Source organism: Grammomys surdaster, unplaced genomic scaffold, assembly GCF_004785775.1.
Source record: "Grammomys surdaster isolate TR1022 unplaced genomic scaffold, NIH_TR_1.0 174, whole genome shotgun sequence".
Taxonomy (NCBI): Eukaryota; Metazoa; Chordata; class Mammalia; order Rodentia; family Muridae; genus Grammomys; species Grammomys surdaster.
Genome location: NW_021604622.1, coordinates 24,282,449 through 24,306,599, shown reverse-complemented (window position 1 = coordinate 24,306,599; position 24,151 = coordinate 24,282,449). Strand labels below are relative to the sequence as shown.

Below are 24,151 nucleotides of genomic sequence, written 5' to 3'. Positions count from 1 at the left end.
GGCTAGTGTTGGAAGCTGCTTGCTCATGTCTGGGCAGATGAAGACTCAGAGGAAAGGGATTGCTGGAATTCATCTGGATTTTTTTTTTTTTAATTCGGCCTGGAGCCCTAGTTCATGGAAGGGTACCTCTTAGAGGAGATTTTCACCTCTCAGTTAAAGCGCCCTGGAAACACCTTCACATACAAAAAAACCCAAAGTGGATGCTGTTAATGCCCTAAGCCAGTATTTCTCAACCTGTGGGTCACTATTCCTTTGAGGAATTGAAGGGCTCTTTACAGGTGTCTCCTAAGACCATTGGAAAACACAGATGCTTACATTATGATGTATAAATGCGGCAAATTACAGCTGTGAAGTACCAATGGAAATAACTTATGGTTGGGCATCACCACAACCTGAAGAACTGTGTTAAAGGGAAAGTTGAGAACCACAGCCCTAGTCATTTCTTAATCCAGTCAGGTAGACAATAACGTTAATCATCACAAGTCTACCTTCGGTCAACGTGACACCCAAATGTGCATCACTTCAAGTCATAACAATCAACCCCAGAACTCCAGATTCTTACGTTGATCCCAAAGCAGTGTGTATTAGTCTAATGCAGTGTGCTTTAGTCTGTCTCTAGAGTCCCCAGAGTCCTAGCATCCCAACTTGTCCAAAACTCAAAGTTCAAAGTCATCCCAAAGACTCAAATCTCTTAGCTGTCAGCTCTAATGAAAATCAAGAACGCATTAGATACTGCTGTGTTTTTAGTGTGAAATGTCTCCATAGGGCACTGGTTCCCAACCGTCCTAACACTGAGGCACTTTAATACAGTTCCTCATGTTGAGCTGACCCCCAACCATAAAATTATTTTCATTGCTACTTCATAACTATAATTTTGCTACTGTTATGAATTTTAATATAAATATCTGTTTTTCTATAGTCTTAGGCAATCTCTGTGAAAGAGTCACCATCCTAACCCTCCCAATCCCCTCACTCCCCTCACAAAGGGGCGGTGACCCACAGGTTGAGAACTGCTGCCATAGGCTCTTTAGTTGATGATGTTTGTGAAATGGGGTCTCACTTATGTAGACCAGGCTAACCTGAGACTCACATCTGCCTGCCTCTGTCTCCTGAGTGCTGGGGTGACAGGTGTGTACTGCCATGCCTGGTTTGTAGGCTCGTTGTCTTTGCTCATGGTCCCCGGCTATGGTACCTTTGAGGTATATCCTTACTGGAAGAAGTGGGTTTCTCGGGGCAGGCTTTGAGGTTTTAGAGCTTGGCTCTACTTCCTGTCTTCTGATTTCTGACTGAAGGTACAACGTGGCCAGCTGTCGCCTGTTGACATCAGGGCTTCCCCCGTCACAGCTGATTTGTACCCTTTAGTCAACTATAAAGGGAAATAACATCTTTCCTCTGAAGTTGATTATTGTCAAGTATTTAGTTACAGTGAAAAGAGAAGTGACTAATACACGTACTTCCGGGATACAGAGGTACAGAGTAAGCATTCCCGTTCCAGAAGGGGGGTGAGGCAGAAGCTTAGCAAGACCACTGAATGTGCCGCTCCATGCTTGTCATTCATGGCTCACGGTGGCATCATCTGGGCTCCAATGGGCTTGAGTAGCCCTGTCTCTCTGACTCTGTTGCTTGTGTCACACAGGGCCTCTCTCTTGAGGCACTCCAGTCGGTATCTATGGCTTGCCTCATGAGTGTCCCATGTATTTGGTATTCTGGATATCTTCAGTATCCTGGTGTTCCCACTGTAACTTCAAGACACTTCTGAGAATACTGTACTGAGTGTTGCTTGCGTCCGAGAGAGACACTGGACAGCATTTTACTTCTAGCTACTTGTTTTGCTGCTAGATTCAGTGAATTCCCCTTGTTTATAGCGGGACAGTATCGAGTCAGAGACTCTGAACAGTGATTTCCTTTTTCCTTCCCGAGGAGACTCAGATTCCTATGGCTGGCAGCCTGATCATCATCCTGGGCTGTCCTCTCATGGCCTATGGCTTGATTTTTGTAAAGTTTACTTTTTCCACTCCTAATGTGATTTGATTTTAAAAACAAAACCCCAAACCTGGTTATTGTCTTCAGTCTGTTTGTAATAAATTTTAGTGTACCTTGAGTAACGTATAAACAGTGGAAGTGTGAGATTAGCTTTGGGAAGCCAGGAGTCGTGTCCAGCAGAGCCTTTCTTGCTCTGTCAATTCTGTGGCAGAATGTGGAGATACGCTAAAGGGCCTGCATGCTTGAGCAAGCAAGAATTGGACTTGCTGTCTGAGGTCCTATATATAACTAGCATTAATCCACACATGAGGGTGACTCACTGCACACTGCCGCTTTGGACATTAAGTTCCCAACACTGTCTAACCTTAGCACGCTTGGAATAGCAATTCTGAAGGTAGTGTACGAGCAAGGCGATTCAGTGTTACAGTGTGAATTCAGGATTGCCAGGGACCAGGAGAGCTCGGTGGTTGATGGGAGGGACCAAGCCCCGAAGCGTGCTCTGATATGCCCGAGTGCAGTTACTGACCAGTGGAGATAGAATTTGTTCACAAGTTGTGATAACAAAGTTGGCTTTAACACGTGGAAAATGGAAAAATTAAACCTCTGCAAAGTATACCTATAGAAATTAAGGCAATAGTGGGGTAAAGACCTAACAATGAAAAAGGAAACCCTGAAACTTTCCAGATAAAATAAGAGTATCTTTGTGGTGCTGTCATAGAAAGGAGGTGATTTGTTTGTTTACTTATTTTTTAATGTTTGAGTGCTCTGTCTGCATATACATCTACATGCCAGAAGAGGGCATCAGATCCCTTTATAGATGGTTGTGAGCCACCATGTGGCTGCTGGGAATTGAACTCAGGACCTCTGGAAGAGCACCCAATGCTCTTAACTGCTGAACCATCTCTCCATTCCTGAGGTGTTTTAATTTTATGTTTTGTTAGGTTCTCATGGAACTGAGGCTGACCTTGAACCCCTGATCCTCCTGCTTTCTACTTCCGAGTGCTGGAATTAGAGGAATATAACACCATGTCCAACTGGAAGGGATTTCTCACTTTGTATTGGAAAAAAAATTATTATTCGTGTGTGTGTTAAGGGTGTGACATGGCACATATGTGGCAGTCAGGGGACAACTTTGTGGAGTCAGTTCTCTCCTCCCACCTGTCTGTGGGTTCTGGGGATTGAACTCATGTCGGCAGGCCTTCATGGCCTCCCTGATTGTTTCTCCAGCCCAGGCAGGATTTCTGAAGTCACGAAAAGCATTACCATAATGGAAAACACTAATTATTTTATTACATCAAAATGAAAATTTTGACGGCGAAATGGAAAGTAAGTAGGAAGGAAGGAAGGTGGTAGGTATCGCCCCTCCTTTTGAACTGATTGCTGTTGAAATGAAAATATTTTGAGTATGTTGGGTTCAATAAAAAAAAAAAACACTGTTAGGATAATTGCTTTTATCACAGAACCGTTAGAACATTTTATAGGGCACCCATCGATGACACCCATTCGATATCTCTTGGACAGTGCTGACTTTGAATACATAAAGAACTAAGTCTGATCAACGAGGAAAAGGTGGAGAAGCCAGAAGGAAACAGACAAAGGATATAAACACGCTGTCTATTAGTGCGGAAATGTAGGTGACTGCTGGACAGTGACGATGGTCAATCTGACTCTAAATTGGGGCATTGCAAACTAAGATCACAGTGATGTGGGAGCTCTGAGTCGCTTCAGCCAAGACGGGATTTAAACTAGTTAAAGAGGATTTTTTAAAAATTACTTTTTATTCTTTGAGAATGTCAGACATGTTTACAATGTATAGTATTGTATCCACCTCTGTAGTTCCTCCCACCTTCCCTACTCTACACCTATTCCAACTTCCTGTTCTCTCAGAACCCACTGAGCTGCCTCATGTGGATCGATGTAGGGCCATCTCTAGGACATAGGCACGCTGCAAAGGCCCACATTCTTGGAGAAACCCAAAACGTACCCCTCCCCCCAACCTTCAGTTGTCAGTAGCTCCTCAGCTGAGGTGGAAGCCCACAAGGAGCAGCTCTCCGTTCATTCTGGAGCGTGGGCTAGAATTTTAAATGTGGATATGCTGGTCATTTGGACTAGTCCCTAGGAAGATAGGAGGCTTGATTTTTCATAGTCACCAAGGCCTTGGGTGTGTGTGTGGGGTGGTGTATGGATGAGGGAGTGAGCGTCACTGCTTCCTGTCTCCCGCTGTCTCATCCAGAACCCCCAGGTTTAGTCATCTCTTTTTCTCTCAGAAGCTTTATTCCTGACCAAACATCTTGCTCACACCATCAGGGTGCCGTCATTCTAAGCCTGGTTCCTCTTCTGGGAACTTTTCCTCAGGTGGTGGGTGGGACAGACCCGTCAGTAGTTGGGGAACAGGATCCCAGTGATACTGGTCCCAAGAGGAGGGCTTGTCAAGACCCAGGGACCCCAAGAGTCATGTGGAACTGGAGTATTTACAGGAGGGAGGGTCCTGTCAGGGTGGCATCTGCAGCTACTGCCTAGAACTTCTCTCCAGGGCAGTTGGGCTGTGTATATATTCTTGGTCTCTATCTGTTCTTAAACCCAGACATGCTGCATGGACGTCTTCCAAGAGCATCTGGACCTGAGTGCAGCAAGCGTAGGTCCCCAGGCTTTAGCAGGGTCTATACACTGCTAAGAGAGGAACAGAAGGGCTTTGTTCAGTGACACTTCTAGATCTGAGAGTGTTTTCAGAGGTGCTTTGCTGCTGTAAGAGAACACTGCATGCATGCATGTAATCGCACAAGGAGGATGTTACAGTGTGTTCAGTCAAACGTTAGAGCGATGCTTCCCCCAAGTCATGTTCTGGAGGAGTTTGGGTGCTCCCACGATGAGCTGAGAGCACTCTGTCTCATTTGTGCAACCGTGAGCTGACAGTTGAGCTAAGAGAATGGAGAAGTTGGTGCAGTGACCGGGTCGGCAGAAAACCTGCCAGCCCCAGCAGCTTGCTAATCTAGCCTCCCTGCAGCTGCTCTCTGCTTTCTTTTTAAAATTCAAGAACTGAAAAAAGTTTCACCTTATATATGGATGACCTATTTAAAAAACCCTATCAGCTGGAGAGAGTTTCAGGTAGCCTTTGTGGAGTTGATTGTGCTGTCTTGTGGATGTCAGTTTAAAACACCAATATCATTCCTTAGAGCTTGAAACACGTGGGCACATGATCTAGTGTTTGTTGTGGTAATAATTAATCTCAGTCAGGGGTTTCTACCCCACCTTAGATCAAAGACACAGAACTTTTATATTTATAATAAGCCTTTAAAGCAGTAGAACTGGGCAGATATCTGCCCTCTAAGCTACTAGTGTCTACTTCTCTATCAATAACCCTGAGATCTGACTTGCTATGTTCTGTCTGGATTACTCCGACTGGCCAGCCCTTGTGGTGAGTTCTCAGGATCGTTTACCTCATAGTGTCTTCTCTCTCTACCCTCACTCTTCTCTCCCTCATGGTCCTCTCCCAAGCCTGAGAAGCAAAACCCCACCAACCTCTCTTCTGCCCAGCTATAGGCTGTCAACATCTTTATTCAGCTAATAATTTTAAATTAATGAGCAAGGTCACATAGCATGAGGATTCTCTTGTGTGCCTGTGACAAGCAGATCTTGGGGGCCTGATATTAGCGTTATAATACATAGCAAAAGCCCAAACCTCAACAAATACTCTTTTGGCAGGGCAATTAATCGTGATGACGGGAAAGGTACCATATGGAAAATCATTCTTTTTTTTTTTCTGTACTTTTGAGTCAGTTTTGCTCTGTAGCTCAAGCTGGCTTATGTTTGAGATCCTGCTGCCTCCACCCCCTGAGTGCTGAGATTACAGCAGTATGCCACCATGCCCAACTCATCAGTGATACTTTTATTGAAAATCTGATTGTGCTGGGCCACCGTGGGAGTACTCTGAACTTAAATTTGGCACCTTCCGTGTAGCAGAGCATGCACTGGCTGTGCTGAAAGAGGCTTACTCATCAAACCTCACTCTCAAGAGCCTGTATTAGCTGACTGTTAACATCTCCTTGAACGTGTGTGTCAGGGAAGGTAACCCTGAGTCTTTGCTATTATAAGTGTTTTGGCCAGCTGAGATTGCTGTAACAAAACCCTGTGGACTGTGTGGCTTATGGACAAGTGGAAATTTATTTCTTGCAGTTTTGTAGTCTATGGAAGTCAGAGGTCAGGGTTCTAGTGGGGTTAGGTTTTGATGAGGTCCTCTTCAGGTTTCAGATGGCCACTGTCTTTGAATGCTGGGATAGGGTCTGGAGAGTTGCCTGAGGTCCCTATTCTGCACTGATCTCATTGATGATAGTTCCAGTCTCATGTCACCTCTCAAAGGTCCCACCTTCTAATGCCAGCGCTGTGGGTCACGAGTCCATCCATGGGTGACTGAAGGAGGCTATAGACAGGCAATCTGTCTATAGCATCAGATCCTCTAGGTAAAGCCTCTGAGGACAAAGAGGTGACTTCTTGCTTTGGATCTCATGTTTGTGCTTTGAGTCATCTACCTAATTAATACATTTCTCAAAATTGTGTGTGGGGTGTGTGTGTATGCATGTGTTAGGATGTCATGCCAGGATGTTTTGCTTCTGCATTTCCAATGGGCAGCATGGAATCCCAACTCTCTTCTATTTCTGACTTGATCTACTAGGCCATGGTTTTGTAACTCCTCAGACACACGAGAGAGTATCACTGAGTTCTAAAATGCAGGTGGGGGCTGGGTGCAGGTGGGGGCTGGGTGCAGCTGCTCACACAGCCTGAGCTCTGTGTCTTCACCTTTCTTGGTGGAAACTGTCTCCTCAGGCCTCAGCAACAGCCTTTCTCTTCTGTCACAGGTCACAATGGCTGCTTAGACCCTGGCTCTCCTAATGCCCCCATCCCTACCCAGAGCCAAAAGCAATCTTCATTCAGCACCTTCTCAACCTCTCTTGTTTCTCACTGGGCCTGTTAGGTCACATGACTTCTCTGGAACTCATCTGGGTGAGGAGGTGATTGGCTTAGAAGCTAGGGGCGGGGCATGACTTTCTCCTATGGAAACGCACAGGGGTGGCCAGGTACATAATTACCCGGAGAATAACTGTGCTAAGTGGTCTTGAAAGGACAAGTTCTGGAGGCTGCAAGCATCCCCACTAAAACTCGTGTCCAATTTTCTCCTGTGACGAAGTGTTCAAAGCCACTCAGAGGTAGACATTCTTCTGCACCCTGGTGGTCACTGCCACAGCCCTAGAAGAGAGCAGTCACAGAGGTATACCTGGTTCCAGGTTAAGTTTGGCCTTATATTAGCTTCAAGCAATAGGGAGATATTGTCCTGCAGTTTGAGGGCACAGAACTCTGGGTGATAGCACACTCTGGGAGGAGGGCACTCTGATTGACACTCTGTTGATTGGTTCTCCACTCTCTGAGTCCTTCCTGTCTCTTCAAGACCAGGAGTCCATGGTTTTCTTGGCTGGAAGACTCACCACTCCAGTCTGCCTGTGTTTTCGTAGGACCGTCTCCCCGCGGTCTCCTCCCTCTGCTTATAAGGTCGTCCACCACAGTGGATTTGACGCCATCCTCACTAGTCACTTCTACGGAGGCCTTGTCTGTCTCTCTGACATTGTGAGGAACTCGTTGGTTGTTAGGGTTTTAACATTTTCTCCTCCTGCTCCTCTGGTTCCTTCTCTTGCTCCTCTTCCTCCTCTTGGTCCTTTTGATCCTGCTAGTCCTCCTCCTAGTTCTCCTTCTTGTCCTCCTTGTCTTCCTCCTGCTCCTCCAGCTCCTGGTCCTCCTCCTGCTTGTCCTCCTTCCTGCTGAGGACGGTAGAGACCATTCTGTAAGAGCAGCCTTCCTGGTGCTTCCTTAGGTTCTTCTGCCTTATTTTGACCATAGGCTGGTGGCCTGGTGGTTCCATGCTATTCTTGCTTTGGCATGTATGTGTTCATGTGAACTATGTATGCATGCTTTCACCTGCAGAGGCCAGAAGGCACAGGAACCCTCAAAACTAGAGTTTCTGGTGATAGGAAGGGCTGGGGTGGGGAGAGGTGGAAGCAAAATCCAGGTACCCTGCAAGAGCAATAAGTGTGCTCAAAAAACAAAAACAAACTACTCAGCCAACTCTCTGGCCCCTGGACCACATTTTCTCATCCATTCGGGGGTTGATGGCGTGTGTGAACTAGAACTTGTCTTGGTTACTGTGGCTAACATTGCTTGGCACGATGTACAGACATTTTTGTCATGAACTGTCTTTGAGTCCTTTGGGCATGTCTCAGTACAGCTGTGTCAGATGGTGTCTCTGTTTTTATTTTTTGTGAGGAACTTCTGCACCATGTTCATAGAGGCTATACTAGTCTACATCCCCATTGGCAATGGAGAACGTTCTTACTATTAAATATTCTTTTGTTGTTTTCTGTTTTTGTTTTTCAACACAAGGCTTCTCTGTGTAGCCCTGGCTGTCCTGGAACTTGTACTATAGACCAGGCTTGTCTACAATACAGAGATCTACCTCCAGCTGCCTCCGGAGTGCTAGAACTAAAGATATGTGCCACCACCACCCAGCTTGTACGCTTTTGATAATTTGGCAGATATTTGATTTGTAATCTCCAAAATCGGCCATCACCCTGCATGGACCTCTCCCTGCTGGTGCACAGCACCCTCCTCTCAGATGCAGCGTGCTCTGGTCTGCATGGCTGCCTCCTAAAATACCTGTTCTACCAGAGCCACCTCCCCTTCTGACGGTGGACAAACCAATCAGTGCTTAGGGTGAGACTTTGGGGTCTTCTTGGTTCTTCTGTTCTTCTGACATGCCCCAGGTCCATCCTTTGTGAGATACCAGAATCCACACATATCTGCCACCCAAGGCTTCACCTTGGGCGACTGTCACCTGCTCAGCTTCCATAGAACATCCCTCTCTGGTCTCCTAGAGCCAATTTCTGCCCAGCAGACCGAGTTAATGCAGAATATTTATCGCCAACTGTTCAAAGTGGTCTGGGGCTCTTCATGGCTCTGTGGGCTCGGGTACCCCTCCCTCACTGCACTCTGCTCCAGACTCTGGGCCACCTGGGAATCCCCTGACTGACATGCCCAGGTCTGGCTTGGCCGTTTTTCTGCCTGAGTTGTTCCCCATCCTTGTTCTCCTGGCTTGTGTTTTCTTGCCTACTTCGAGTCTGGGTCCCAACACTCCTTGTGAGTGTTGACACTCTTGCCTGCTGTCATTCACTCACATGCTGTCTTGCCCCACGGTGCTGAGTACTACACATGATACCGTGTGTGTGTGTGTGTGTGTGTACACGCATGTGTGTGCACACTTGCTTTCTATCCATCTGAGGGAAACAGCCCTGAGGGCAGAGATGTAGTTATTCATTAACATCCTCACCCATTGGCCTCATGGGATGGACTTTGATTATCGGCAGATAAATAGATGATTGTCCTGAGAATTGAAAAGGTTGAAAACTGGGAACCTGGGGTCCCTGTGTTAGTTAGGGTCTTACTGTGTGAACAGACACCATGACCAAGGCAACTCTTATAAGGACAACATTTAGTTGGGGCTGGCTTACAGGTTCAGAGGTTCAGTCCATTATCATCAAGGTGGGAACATGGCAGCATCCAGGCACGCATGGTGCAGGAGGAGCTGAGAGTTCTACATCTTCATCTGAAGGCTGCTAGCAGAATACTGGCTTCCAGGCAGCTAGGATGAGGGTCTTAAAGCCCACACCCACAGTGACACACCTACTCCAACAAGGCTACACCTACTCCAACAGGGCCTCACCTTCTATTAGTGCCACTCCCTGGGCTGAGCATATACAAACCATCACAGTCCTGGTTGCCTCTGGTCCAGCCTCCTGGAAGACAGCTGTTCCCCTCAGGGTCCCTAGAGCTCACTGACGATGCTTGCGCTGTGTGCCTCTGACCCACTTCCCCTCTTCATTTCTAGACTGGTCTTATTGTTGCCTGCTACCATGGCTTTGTGGATACCGTGGTGGCCTTAGCAGAGTGTCCCCACATTGACGTCAACTGGCAGGACAGCGAAGGGAACACAGCCCTGATCACTGCTGCGCAGGCAGGTAAGAGCTGGCCTTCATTCTTCCTCCAGGGTACTGCTGCTGGACAGTGTGGGCTTCTGTGACTGACTCCTGAACACATCCCACAGGGATGGGAGTGGATCTGTCAGATCATGTGCTGAGCATGTGCCTGGAGGGGGCTGACTGGCGTGCAGGAGAGAGTGCACATTTCTCTCTGTGCTCTTAGAACAGCGCATTTACCCACTCAGGAATGGAACTGCCACCAGCTAGTGTCTCCACGTAGAGCTGCCTCAGGAAGGCAGGCTTGCCTGCTTCTCAGTATTGACATCACCTGAGACTGGGAGATGTGGTGCTGGTGGGCTGGAGCCACAGTCGCATGCTTTACTGACAGTTATGTAATTAGATTCACTGAGAAGGTGACCTTGCTGTTTCCTATAAGGAAACGCCAGGGATGGCTCTCTGCGAGCTTCGGAGAATTCATGTAACAGAGTGAGGCTAAATTAGTAAGTCCTGTGAAAGCGCATCCAAGCACATGTCAGGTCATCTCAGAAGTGAATATATACGCCACCATTACCGAGTGCCTGGGGGTGCCCAGGGATTTGCAGTCCACTCAGAGTGCTGGGATGTGGCTCAGGAGGTAGAGTGCTCGCCTGGGATGCTTCATGCCCTGGGTTCAATGCACAAGTCAGGTGTGGTCTCTGCTTACCCCTGATGTCAACACTCAGGAGGCAGATGCAGCTCAGATCATAAGGCCACCCATCTGGAGTTAGAGGCCAGCTTGGGATATGTGAAACTCTCTATAAAACAAAAACAAAAACAACATTTCATTCAACCATTTTAGCATAGATGCTTACACTTTCTCAAGCAGTTGTGTAACTGTCCATTCCCTATATTCGTCACCTTTGTATATCAGTCAGCCCTTTGTATCCTGAGATTCCCCATCTGCAGATTCAACATGGATTAAAAAAAAACAACCCACAAGCCAAGTATAAGGCCTCAGATTTGATCTTGAGTGAAACAAATAACAGCAACAACAAAACCCACTCAGACGACAAGTGTGTCAGCACTAAGGCACATACAGACCTTTTTTCCTCACCATTTATTTGCTTAAAATACAGTATAATAAGTATTTGTTATATCTACACTTCGTTAGTCACTGCACATAATCTAGAGATGGTTTAAGCACAGAATACGATGTGTGTACGTTATGTGCCAATACTACACCATTTTTAAAAATTAAAAATTATTTTACTTAATGTATATGGATGTGTTTGTATGTCCCCACACCATACACATGCCATGGCCAGGGTGGCCAGAAGAGGGCGCTTGGAACTGCACTTGATGGTTATGAGCCACCGTTTGGATGCTGGAAACAACCCCTGGTTCTTTGGAAGAGCAACAAGTGCTCTTAACCTCTGAGCCATCTCTCTGTCTCCTACTATACATCGTTGTATATAAGACACTTGAGAACCTCAGGGTTTTGGTATCTACAAGGGTCCTGGAACTTGTCTCCAAGGATGACAATACAGTACATCAGTCAGGTTCTTGGTGTAAGTTAACTTGTAGGGCTGCCCATGGCTGTGTCGGGGAGGAGAGGCCTTTGTGTCCTGAAGAACTGCTGGGCAGCATGGGTGGTGTCTTGGTCAAGGGTCTCTATTGCTACAATGAAACACTATGACCAAAAGCAAGTTGGGAGTAAAAGAAAGGACTTGTCTTAGTCAGGGTCTCTATTGCTACAATGAAACACTATGACCAAAAGCAAGTTGGGAGTGAAAGAAAGGACTTGTCTTGGTCAAGGGTCTCTATTGCTACAATGAAACACTATGACCAAAAGCAAGTTGGGAAGAAAGGTTTGTTTGGCTTCCACTTCTACATCACTGTTCACCACTGAGGGAAGTCGGGACAGGAATTTATACATGACAGGAACCTGGAGCTGATGCAGGGCCCATGAAGGTATGCTGCTTACTGGCTTGTTCATCATGGCTTGCTCACCCTGTTTTCTTTTCTTTTTCTTTTTTTTTTTTTTTTTTTTCCGAGCCAGGGCTTCTCTGTGTAGCCTGGCTGTCCTGGAACTCACTCTGTAGACCAGGCTGGCCTCAAACTCAGAAATCCACCTGCCTCTGCCTCCCAAGTGCTGGGATTAAAGACGTGTTCGCCACCACCGCCCGGCAAAGATTTATTTATATTTTTTTAATGTGTGTGAGTACTGTTTTCTTATAAAACCCAGGACTATCAGCCTAGGGAAGATGGCCCCACCCTCAGTGGTCTGGGTCCTCCCCTCCATCAATTGCTAATTAAGAAAGTGTGCCCCTCAGGTTTGCCTGCAGCTGATCTCATGGTGGCATTTTCTTAATTGAGGCTCCCTCCTCTCAGATGATGTGAGCTATGTCAAGTTGATTTAAGACTCTCCTACACAGGTGGGAACTGGGTTCAAGGCTCTGAAGCTGGAGAAAGTGCCCACGTGTGGCGATACTGGTATAAGTGTCTGCAGCTGCCCTAAAGAGAGGAGACCTCTACTGTCCCTCTTGCTTCCTAGGCTCCATGTCAAGGCCACTCTGGGTAGATCTCATCAGGTGACACAAGGGAGGAGAAACACTGGCATCTGGCTATGTCATCTTGCTTAGCGGGAGGTAGTCTGAGCACCCCACAGGCCAGTCCAGATGTTCTTGCTGGAGAGTTTCCCAAAGTCGATGTGTCAGCACACACCCCTTCCCTCCCCCAGTTCTAGAGTGGGGATTTTATCTCTGTTGTAGGATCCCAGATTTTGGAAACCCAAATCTCAGCCACCAGCAGCAGGTGTGTGACAGCACCTCTGTCATAATTTTAATGCTGTGATAAAATTCACCCTCCCCCCCTCCCCAAAAAGGGCAGCTTAGAGGAGAAAGGCTTTGCTTTAATTCACAGTTCCAGGTTACATCCGTCATAGTTAGAAAGTCAAGGACACAAGAACTTAAAACAGTTGGTTCTATCATAGCCACAGTCAAGAGCAGGTTGAGTGATGCCTGCTTGTAATGCTACTCAGTTCAGTTTATCTGTTCTATTCAATCTGGGACCCACATTCAGGGAATAGCGCCACCTACAGTGGACTGGGTCTTCCTACATCAATTACATCATCAAAACCATGCCCCATAGACTTGCCCACAGGCCTGATCTAGGCTATCCCCTCATTTCAACTTCTTCCTCGGGCAGTTATAGATCGTCTCAAGGTAATGATTAAAATTAGCCAACACCTCTTCATCACAGCAGCGGTAGGTGTTTGGTGACCACAGCCATCATACAGGATATCCTGTGGGCCCAGTACTGTCAGGGATCAGGGGGAGGAGAGGGTGCCCTGTGTGTATAGAATGGGAGCATTTCATCTGGCCTAGGCCTAGAGCTAGGGCTCAGAACACATGGGCAGAGAAGCCAGAGGCAGGTTTCTTAGTGAACGTGTCTTAAAGCCTGGGTCTTGGATGGAGCTGCAGGGATGGGTCTCAGGAATGGGGATGATGGGATGGTGAACGTTGTGTGAGTCTGTATCTAGAAGAGAGGAGAGTTCTGTGATGAAGGTAGGGGCTAGGCCATTCAGTGTCCTGCAGGGTGGTTCCAAGTGACATGGTGTAGGGAGGGGGGAGGGAGGAAGGGCTGAGATCTCTGTGCCAGGAAGACACAGTGCGTCAGAGGTGGTGCTGTCGGTGAGGAATGAGGTAGAAGTCTAGGCTCTTGGGTGTCTGGTCAGGGGACAGCATGGACTGTGAAGAGTTAAAAATTAAGAAGCAGGGAGTTGCAGAAGCATTGTTCCTGTTGGGAACGCTGGGAGACATCAGCGAGGAGTTCCCAGTGGCTAGTGAAGGGCACAGAACGAGAAACATGCACGGGGTTAGCATAACTGAGGGCCACGGAGTGGGCAAGATGGTGAACAGTGGGAGAATGGGGAGGAGAGATCTTTTCTGATCGATTTGCACATCAGTTAGTGTTTGATGCCCGCGGGGTGCGTTCTGAATCCTTGCCTATTTGAAATGCTTCTGGTTTATAGAAACATCTGGACAACAACTTGACTGAGTATAATACCGGGTGCCCCCCTCCCTCTCTGCCCCTCCTCCCTTCTCTCCCTTCTCTCTGCTTTCTTCCCTCCCTGGTATTGGTTATTGGAGTCCCACCTGCTTTATGCATTTTGTACCTGAAAGTGTCATCTATACGTCATGATTGATATTGGAAGCAAAGACAGTTCCCAGCACCTGCCATGGCATTTGTAACTGTCCTTAACTATAGTTTATCTGGCCCCTTCTTCTGGCCTCTGTAGGCACCAGGCATGCATGTAGTGTGCGCGCGTGCGCATGTGCGGACACACACACACACTTTTTTGTTTGTTTTTTGTTTTTTTCGAGACAGGATTTCTCTGTATAGCCCTGGCTGTCCTGGAACTCACTCTGTAGACCAGGCTGCCCTTGAACTCAGAAATCCGCCTGCCTCTGCCTCCCAAGTGCTGGGATTAAAGGCATGCGCCACCACCGCCCGGCACACAAAACACTTATTATACACATAAAATGAAAGTGATAAATAAATCTTCTTTAAAAATCCTCAGAAGCTCCCTGTCACATCTCAGCTCCTCTGAGTGCTTGTCTGGGCTCCTCTCCGGTGTGTGGTTTCTTCAGGTAACAGTTTCCAGCTGCTCCTAGAATCCCATCTGCCTGTTTTGTTCTCAGCCTTCCTGCATTTATTGTCACCTGCGGGGTGGAGCGGCCCTTCCCATCCATAGCCCTGTCTTCTGAGCTGGAAAAATGCCTCACTGTGCCTGGATGGCTTTATCATTAAGCCAGTCCCCACCTCTTTGATGAGAGCTTCTGTGCTGGCAAATTCGGTCTCCCCAGAGCTTTATTGGGAGAAATCCAGAAGAGTTCACAGAAAAGTAGGGAAGGCCAGGTGGCACCGGGTGACTTTGCTTGTCTGCTTGTGTGTGAGCTGGCTGCCCATATTATCCTTCTCACTGACGTCATTACAAAATATGTGACAAAAGGAACTTCAGGAAGGGAGGGGTCTGGGGCTGCAGCCTATCATGGAGGTGAGAGCACCTTTGGCTGTGGTGGCAGGGACTTGAGGCACTAGTCATCTTGCCACCCTAGTCAGGAAGCACAGAGCCATGAATGCTGATGCTCACGCCATCCTTTGTCCGCTCAGGGTCTAGTGGGATGATGCTACCCACATCTGGTGGGTCTTTTCTCTCCAGTTAAACTCTCTGGAAGCATCCTTACAACATTGCCAGGGGTGTATATAGGTTTAGATTTTTCAAAACTGACTTTAATAAGTGTTCTTAAATGCTTTAACCTCCCTTCTAGCCCATCACCCACCAGAGGTAATAGAAAGGAAAGGTTAACAGAACAAAGGCGAAGTGGACCTGTTTAGAACTAGTTCTTTTGAATAACATCAGGATATCAGCAGTTCAGTTCACACGAATTGGCAGTAATAACTCGATCCACTTGCAAACACCGTTCACAAATTAGCACTGGCAGTTCGATCCAGAGGAAGCCACAAGGCTCTGCCATTCAGCCCAAGTCTTCAGACTATCATGAGAAGAAGTTCTTTGGTGAATTTCTCTCCATGAAGTCACAGCATACAATGATCAGTGAAGAAGGCAAGGCAAACCCATACCACAGCATCATTAGTGGAGACGAGCGTTAGTGAAACCTAACGAAGACCAGCAAAGAGTGGCAAGGCAAAGCAATACCACAGTGTCGTCCACTGTCTGTTGAGTTATACCCTTTCCAAACATCACATGTCATCTCAAGCATCCACTCCAGCAAAACATCACATGCCCTTTTCCCGGGCAGCTTCCAGAAAAAACACCACATGTCTGTTCTCAGCAAAACATCCTCGCATGTGTCTGCTTCAGCCAAACAGCCTCTTGTAAGACATTTTCCAGAAAAACATCACATGGCACAACTGAGTCTCCAAAGAAACCAGAAATTTCCACATCAGGTGTGTCTTCTAGTTAATTCTAAGTTCAGTAAAGGTGACAGCAGAGATTATCATACCATAATCTGAAGGTCAATCACCCACCCCCTGATCCCTGCATGCTTCTGCAAACATCTCCTAAGACAGGGATGTAACAATCAACCCGTCACCGCTGCACACAAGAAATATATCATGGACACAGATTATGTACCTCCAAACTGAGATGAAGACACCCACTGTCCCTACCACATCCTTATAGGCGAGGGCTCTGCAAGAACTCATGGTTTGGCTGTTCTTTAAACCACATGACATCAGTACCACACAGTTAAGTGTCACACCCCATCTACTTGGTGTCCTGAAGGAGACCTATGGTCTGGCCATAGGACTACAGTCTGTGGCCATAGGAATGACCAGAATCCTGTGCTGAATACATCCATGTCCTTAGGTCCTGGGGACATCGCTGAGGTTCTGTTAAACCTTCTTTGTTTTGAGTTCCTCTCTTCCTGTCCACATGTGAGTCTCTTCTCTTTTATATGTGGACACACTTCTGTACTGGTTTAATTTCCTGATGACCTGGGTCCTGAGCCGGAGGTTCTGGAGCTATGCTCTGAGCCCAGGGTCAGTAGGTGCAATGGGACGTTCTCAGTGGTTTAGGACTGTGCTCTTTCCTCCTCTGCTCCCTCAGTTCCCCAACTCTTTTTCTTTCCGTGGGTGGGGCCTTGTGAGGACTGAAGCTGAGACGACGTTTTGCCTGGGGTGGTTGGCACCTGCTGGCCCAGGACACGGGCTTGTTTCAGACAGCTCTGAGTTTGTCAGTGGGCTCGGGTGGCTGCCATGCACCAAAGGGTGGTGGTGGGGGGGCGGCATGGTCACACCCACTGACTCTGACTGGGCTGAGTGGTTGGATGAACTTAACTGTGCAAGGCTTTCGTCACAAGGTCTGGTTGCTCTTCTTGTGTGCTGCTTGTGTAAGTGTGCTGCTTGTGTAAGTGTGCTGCTTGTGTAAGTGTGCTGCTTGTGTAAGTGTGGTACCCTGTGTTTGGAAAGAAATACAAGCAGTCAAGGGGTGAGTGGGAACAAAGACTTCTCCTCTCCCAGCTTCCTGGTTCCCAGAAGGAGTGTCCTACCTTCTGACATTGCACCATGAAGCTGTTGTCTACAGGGTTCCCAGTCACACTTGAGACTGGATGTGTGCAAGGCAGGTAGCGGAAAAACAGACCAAAACAAACAAAACAACCTCCCCCAAAACAAAAAACCAAAACGTGCAAATGGCCACTCCATAATTAAGGGGGAAAGTTTTATTATAGGTAAAATAGAGAATATGTCACAGGGTGGGGGGTGGGGATCTGCCACGGCTACATTTCAGGGACCGAGAGGGGGTCAGAGAGAAGAGAGCCAGGAGAGGAGTGGACTGGCAATTGGCATGATAATGGGAGCAGAGAGGATAGCAAAAAAGTTAGAATCTTACCAGTTAGAAGGGGTTACACTGCAGCGGGAGGAGGGGCAGGTCAGCTGGAACAGCCTGGGAGCTAGCGTGGGCTTCAGATCTGTTGGAGTTAATAGAGAACTAGATGCCCTTTCCGGAGGTGGGGGGGGGGGGGCTGTCTGTTGTAGCAGAATATTTCCCCTGCTACATTTTACAATAAACTCAGTAATTTAGGAGGAGCTAATGTGGGAGGAGTGAAGGGAGAGCAAGAGGAGAAGGAAGAGGAGGAGCTAGGAGGAGGAGAGGTATAGCAGCCTTGGAGAACCACGCATGTATCAAGAGCACTCCTGAGTAACACATTTTATCTAAGGTTAGCTATTGGGAAACAACTCTAATTGTGTGGGCAAATTGTTAATTGAGCATTACCAAATATGTAAAACCTTTGGATAATGTTTAAACATTAGAGTCTCATTTCTACCGGGTATCATGTGGATGGCAGGTATTGTCTAGGGTTCAGTCAAATTTTGTGGAGACAGTGTGGAAGATTGGCAGAGCCATCTCCCACACTGTCATCTCCTGGGTGGCAGGGCTGGTGCTTCTGGCCAGTCAGAGCTGAGCATCGGTTAGCACGCCGCTGCTCTTGGCCTCAGGTCTTATATAGTCGGGAACATGGCAGCCCCATAAGAACAAGCCAGATTGGGCCATGCCGTTTTAAATATTACCATCAACAAGTGGCGCCCAATGTGAGGCTCCACTTGTTACAGTGGCATCCAATCTGGCTTGTTCTTAAACGGCCCCCATGTTCCCCACTAGACAGGGCCTGAGGCCAAGAGTTTTGTGCTCCCTTTGATAGGCTCAGGCGGGCCAGAAGCACTAGGCCTCACACCCACGAGATGCCATCATGGGAGATGGCTCTGCCAATCTACCACGCTGTCTCCACAAAGCTTATGGCTTTATATATTTGATAATGCTCAATTAACAAGATGACCACAGATCCTCTACCTCCTCCTCCTCCTCCTCCTCCTCCTCTCCCTCCTCCTCCTCCTCTTCCTCCTCTTCTTCCTCCTCTTCTTCCTCCTCCGGTCCTCTCCCTCTGCTAGCTCCTCCTCTTCCTTCTCTTCCTCCCCTTACTCCTCCCACATTAGCTCCTCCCAAATTACCGAGTTTATTGTAAAATGTAGTGGGAAATATTCTGCTACAGTCTGTAGGAGGGGAGAAGAAATAAATGGCTTCTCCTGGCAAACAGAAACCCACTTTACACAGTTTCTGAGGAGTGCTGAGTGTTTGTACCTGGTTGGAGTGCAGCCTTAGCTGAGTCCACACTATCACCATGGAGGGCTAGGATCTGACACTGACCGATTCAGTTACAAAACCAGAAACAAACTAAACAGAACCACAAAGCAACAAGGAACCCTCATAACTTTTTAGTACAGGTACAAAATTTTGGGTCGGGCTGCATTGGCAGCACTTGGCCACATATGGCCGGTGGTCTGTTCCCACAGCCCAGCAGAGGCAACCATAATTAGTGCCTGATGTCTGCATAAGGGTTTCTTGGATTAAAAAAGGAAATCTATTTCCTGTTCTTTTTGTTCTAACGGTGTTTTTTCCTCTTTCCCTGGCTTCTGTTACCCCTGCTTGCCAGTTTGCTCATCCACCCTGTATGAGGCTGGATTGTTTGCGCGGTCCGCATCCTCCCCAACTCTGCCGACACCCACCAGCCAAGGCTCCCACCTGCTTCTGCCTGCCCAGGCTTCCAGCTCTGCAAATTGCTTAGGACGTTTTAGGGGAGGAGTGTGCACAGCTGTTAAAATGTAAATTGGAAAGCGGTTCCTTGGTGCCTGGAGGCCATCCCAGGGCCTCTTATGTACTTATTGTGAGCAAACCCTCTATCTTTGGCACCCCCAGCCGCCCCCCCCCCCCTTTTTTTTTGTCTTCATTGTCCCAGCCTGATGAAGATCTTTTCCTAGTTTGTTTGGAAATGCTAGAGGCAACCTTAGCCCCACGGTGAGTCGCATTCACAGCCTGGCTCTTGCATCTGTAGAACCTGTCCTGCGTAATCAATGCACAGTTTAATACAGAGCCAGTTAAAGCACTAAGTGCCAGTCCCTATGCTAAGAGTTTGTGTTCCAACAGTCTGGGCCTGTCACCAAGTGTAGGGGAAGCTCCTGTGCTGTGCTGATCAGGGGACCCACTGTGAGGGCTTGGGTCTCAGGTTCTCCTAACAGATGTCATGGGAGAACCCCTCAGGAGCCACTCCAGCAGCAGCAGCACTGCTGACCCCTGTTAGATGCCTTTTTAGGGACACAAAGGCATTATAGAGTTCATGTGCAAAAACAGGAAAGCGAAATTGTTGGTTTTCCCTCTTATCAGCTTGATTTCTTAATTTCATCCATTGTCTAGAAATTGCTGCTTGCAGTAAAGTCACTACAATTTATGTGTGTGAGAAGAGAACCCCTTCCCTCCTTTAACACTGTTTTACTAATCTGTACTCAGCAGGTCCCCAAGTAACCATAGCAACCATGCCACCCAATGTCAGGCTTTACACAGTATTCTTTATTCTCTGTCCCTTTGCAACCTCAAAGCCTGTCCCTGGTGGCAGGCCTCCTCCAAAAAAGGCCATGCTTCCTCCAACAAGGCCATACCTCCCGATCCTTCCCAAACAGTTCTATTAATTGGAGTCCAGCATTCAAATATGTGAGCCCATGGGGGCTATTCTCATTCAAATCACCATAAATAGCTAGGAAAATACTGATGGGGTTGTGGTTTTAATCATTCCCTCCCTTGACCTGGCTAGGAGCTCTTTCTGTGAGACTCTTGTGGCTTTGCCCAGCCTCCATGACATCTGGACATCTGGACTCACTTCCGTCTCCCACCTGGATGTCCACTGTGGAGCTGGTGCAATAGCTAGTTTTAATTGTCAGCTTTTACAGGATCTAGAATCACCTGAGATGGGAGTCTCACTGAAGGATGGTCTAAATTAGTCTGACTTTGAGCATGTCTTTGGGGGGGGGTATTTTGATTACATTATTTGACACAGGAAGACACTGCCTACTGTGGGTGGCACTGTTATCCCTCCCCCCATCCCTCCCCTGAGTCTGGGTTCCGCGTGTGTAGAGAAGGTGAGTGGAGTAGCAAACATGTATCCATTCTCTCTGCTCTTCACCGTGGATGTGATGTTACTAGCTGCTTGAACTGTTGCTTCAACTTCCCCTCTGGGAGGGACCTTGACCTGGAATTCTAAGCTGAAAAAACCCTTTCTCTCCTAAATTGTCTTTTTCCCCGGGACATTTTATCAGAAGAATAGAAATGAAATTAAAACAGGTGGGGTCGTAGCTGTGTGAGCTCCCTGTTGTGGGGACCCACAAGTTAGGTTCTCTGGGAGAGAGGAGTGTGCTCTTATCAGTGAGCCATTCCCCCCCCCCCCGGCCGCCCACACACACACACCATCTCCACATCCACAGCCCTTTGGCTCTTCTTCTGAGGCAGGGTCCCACAAAATTGGCCAGCCAACCTTGAGTTTAGCGTTCTCCTGTGAAAGCATCTTGAGCAACCAAGATTACTGGCTTGTTCCACTGTGCCCAGTTCTTCATTTGTAAAACAGATTTATTTTTATTATGTTTTGTGTGCGTGTGCGTGTGCGTGTGTGTGTGTGTTCACGCACATGTGAGTACAGGCCAAGCCCTTCAGTTTTAAAACAATCTTATCGCCTCATCAAGTTCTTGTTTTACTTAGTTTTATTAAGGGCTTGTTTTCTCCCCACCCTCCCTCCTTCTCCCTCCTTCTTCCCCCTTCTATTGTCTTAAAGAAAAGATGAGAGTTTGTGAAGCCGAGTTGGCTCCCTAACCCAGCCTGCTCTTCCTGTAAACCCAGCCAGGACACACTAATGCTATGCCTGCAGCGCAGTTAGGCAGGGCCCAGCCACTCCTCTCCCTTCCCCTCCCTTCTCCTCCCCTCTTTTCCCCTCTTCTCTCCTCCCCTCCTCTCCCCCCTCCCCTCCTCTCCCCTTCTCCAGCTCTGCTGCCCCAACTCTGGCTTTTCCCCTCTTTTAGTAGGGATTCCCGGGGCATCCCAGCACACCTACTAGGGTACTAGATTTCCAAAGCCAACAGCTCCCTCTACTGGCCTGATTTGGAGAACTACACTGAGTCAAACCAGACAAGACTGGAATTCTCTAACGCAACCTTCCTAATGCTGAAACCCTTTAACACAGTTCCTCATGTTGTAATGACCCCAAACCATAAAATTATTTTCGTTGCTACTTCATAACTGTAATTTTGCTGCTGTTATGAATCATAATGTAATGTAATGCAGGGTGTCTGAGCTGTGAGCCCTGAGAAAGGGTTGAGACCCAGAGAGTGAGACGGCCGCTTTAACGGTTTCCATTTCTAAATCAGCTTTGCACAGATAAAGGAAGACATTTTTCATCTGCCCCTGTTTTTAGTGACAGGAAGACTCTTAGTCATAATTTGTGCTTGTGGCAAAGTTGAACGAGTCAGAGATTGATTACTGTGGTGGCCATTTAATCTTAAATGATGGGGTCATGGTTTATGATTTATTAAGTATCTGATAAGGGAGCTTCTCTGGAGGGGGTGTCTTTTGATCTTCTTATTCAGTAGGTATTCACTGAACCTGAAATCTGCAGCCAGTTATAGAGGGCTGTGGCTCACCTCGGCACACTGTGAGTCAGGGTTTGGATACTGTTGCAAAACCCAGGGGTGAATATTGGAAAGGACGGTCCATCAGGTAGTCAGTCAGGCAAAGGGAGGCTGGATGTTCTGGGTAGGGTGTATACAGGAGCCACAGGTTAACGGAGGAGCTGTAGACACCACAGAGATACTTACATGACAGTGTTTATGGGGTGTTATCCTTACAGCTAAGTTATAGAACAAGCCTAGATGCCCAGCGGCTAGAATGTATGGGGACATGTGTGTGCACATAAAGGAGTTTTTTAGCCATAAAGAAGGAAGTAAGTTACATTAGTTTCAGGAAAATGAATACAACTGGAGACAAAGGTTTCCAAAAAGACAAATATTCTGTCTCATTTTATTTGTGATTCCTTATTCTATACAACTACACGATCATGTACACACACATACACAACACTGAATAGAAGTAAAAAGACTGCCTAAGGCAGCAGTTCTCAGCCTGTGGGTTGTGACCCCTTTGGGGATCACACGAGCCTTTCACAGGGATAGCATATCAGATATCCTGGAGATCAGATATTATGTTTCATAGCAGTAACAAGACCATAGTTATGAAGTAAACGTATGCTTTTGGGTCACCACAACATGAGGAAGTGTGTGGAAGGGTATCAGCATTGGGACGGCTGAGAACCACTGTTCTAGGGAACAGTGGGGACAAATGGGGACAGGTGGGTGAGGGAGAGTGGAGGCATGAGGGAGAGTGTGCTCAATGTGCCATGTGTGTATATAAGTGTGAGTGTGTGAATGTGTATGTGTGTGAGTGTGTGAATGTGTATGTGTGAGTGTATGTGTGTGAGTGTATAGGAGTGTGAGTGTGTGAATGTGTGTAAATGTATGTGTGAGTGTGTTTCTGTGGGTGTGTATATGAATGTGAATGTGTGTGTTTGTGTGACTGTGTGTGTAAGAATGTATATGTGTGATGTGTTTGTATAAGAGTGTGTGTATCTGTGAGTGTGTTTATGTGTGTGTGAGTGTGTTTATATATCTGTGAGTCTCTGTATGAGTGTGTGTTTATGTGAGTGTGTGTGTGTAAAAGGTTGAAAAAAATAACCCAAAGCAAACCATAATAGAAAGGAGAGCCATGAGGTCAGGAGGTGAAGGAGAATGGCTTGGTTGGGGGCAGAGGAGGAAGAAGAGAAGTTCACCATTGTTTAAGGCTTCAATCCACCGAGAGTTTTGAGTAAACGTGGCTGCTGAGGTTGGAGGGGCTTCTCCCTGGATGGCAGATGCTACAGCACAGAGGATGAACAGCAGGGAAACCAGGGAGGCCAGTCATAGGAGTGGCCGCAGTCAGAGGAAGTATCATGTTCCAGATCTGGGGGTAGAAGTGGTGCGAAGAAGCTAGGCTAGGACATCCTGGAAGACAGGTAAGGGGAGTGCTGGGGATTGGACCTGTCTGGTCTTTCTTGTTGGTTCCTTTTGAGGCAGCGGAGGGGGAAGAGCATTGGTGGTGGTGGTGGGGTGCGGGGGGGGGGGGGTTGTTAAGACTTGGTCTTAGGAGATAGTTAAGGTTGTTGTTTAACAGTAAAATGTTTACCTACCTTAAGTCTATGTCACTTTGCTACTGTATCTGACCTGTCTGAGTTCCTTAGAGGCCAGAAACTGCAGTCTCTGGCATTTAGCACCTTAAAAACAGCAGGTGATTAAGTAAAGGATTAATTGCTAGAGCCTTTTCCCTCTAGTCCAGAAGCCTCTCGCTTGTCAGGCTAAGGGGAAGTTTGCAGCAATAAACTTCCATAAACTTCCATTGAACCAGGAGAAGGTAGTCCTGACACAGAAGGAAAAACTTTTACACAAGCAAATATGGATTAAACTCACATAAATTCATATACAGATTTATGCATGCATATTTATACATCTCCATTGAAGTTGGGCTTAGCTTACACACTATCTCATAATTACACACACACACCCATACTTATGTATATGGAGTAAAAGACCAAACACCAACGCAGAAAGAACTCACTCATCTGGATGAAAAATGAGCTCCGATCTTTATTGCACAGAGAAAGAAAAGCTTCTATCCCTTTATTGCTAAATGAATTAAAATCAAGTCTGTAAGAAGAAAGCTTTGCTCTCTTTAGTGTGACGAA

General features: G+C 47.2%; 1 protein-coding gene across 2 annotated transcripts in view; it reads left to right on the top strand.

Annotated features, from left to right (window-relative positions):
* Positions 1–24,151, top strand: part of Ankrd33b (ankyrin repeat domain 33B) — a 77,146-nt gene that overhangs the window by 33,994 nt on the left and 19,001 nt on the right. For both annotated transcript variants that reach the window (XM_028767628.1, XM_028767629.1), the window contains exon 2: positions 9,911–10,040. In XM_028767628.1, coding sequence (XP_028623461.1) covers positions 9,911–10,040 — 130 coding nt within the window. The remainder of the gene's footprint in view (positions 1–9,910; positions 10,041–24,151) is intronic.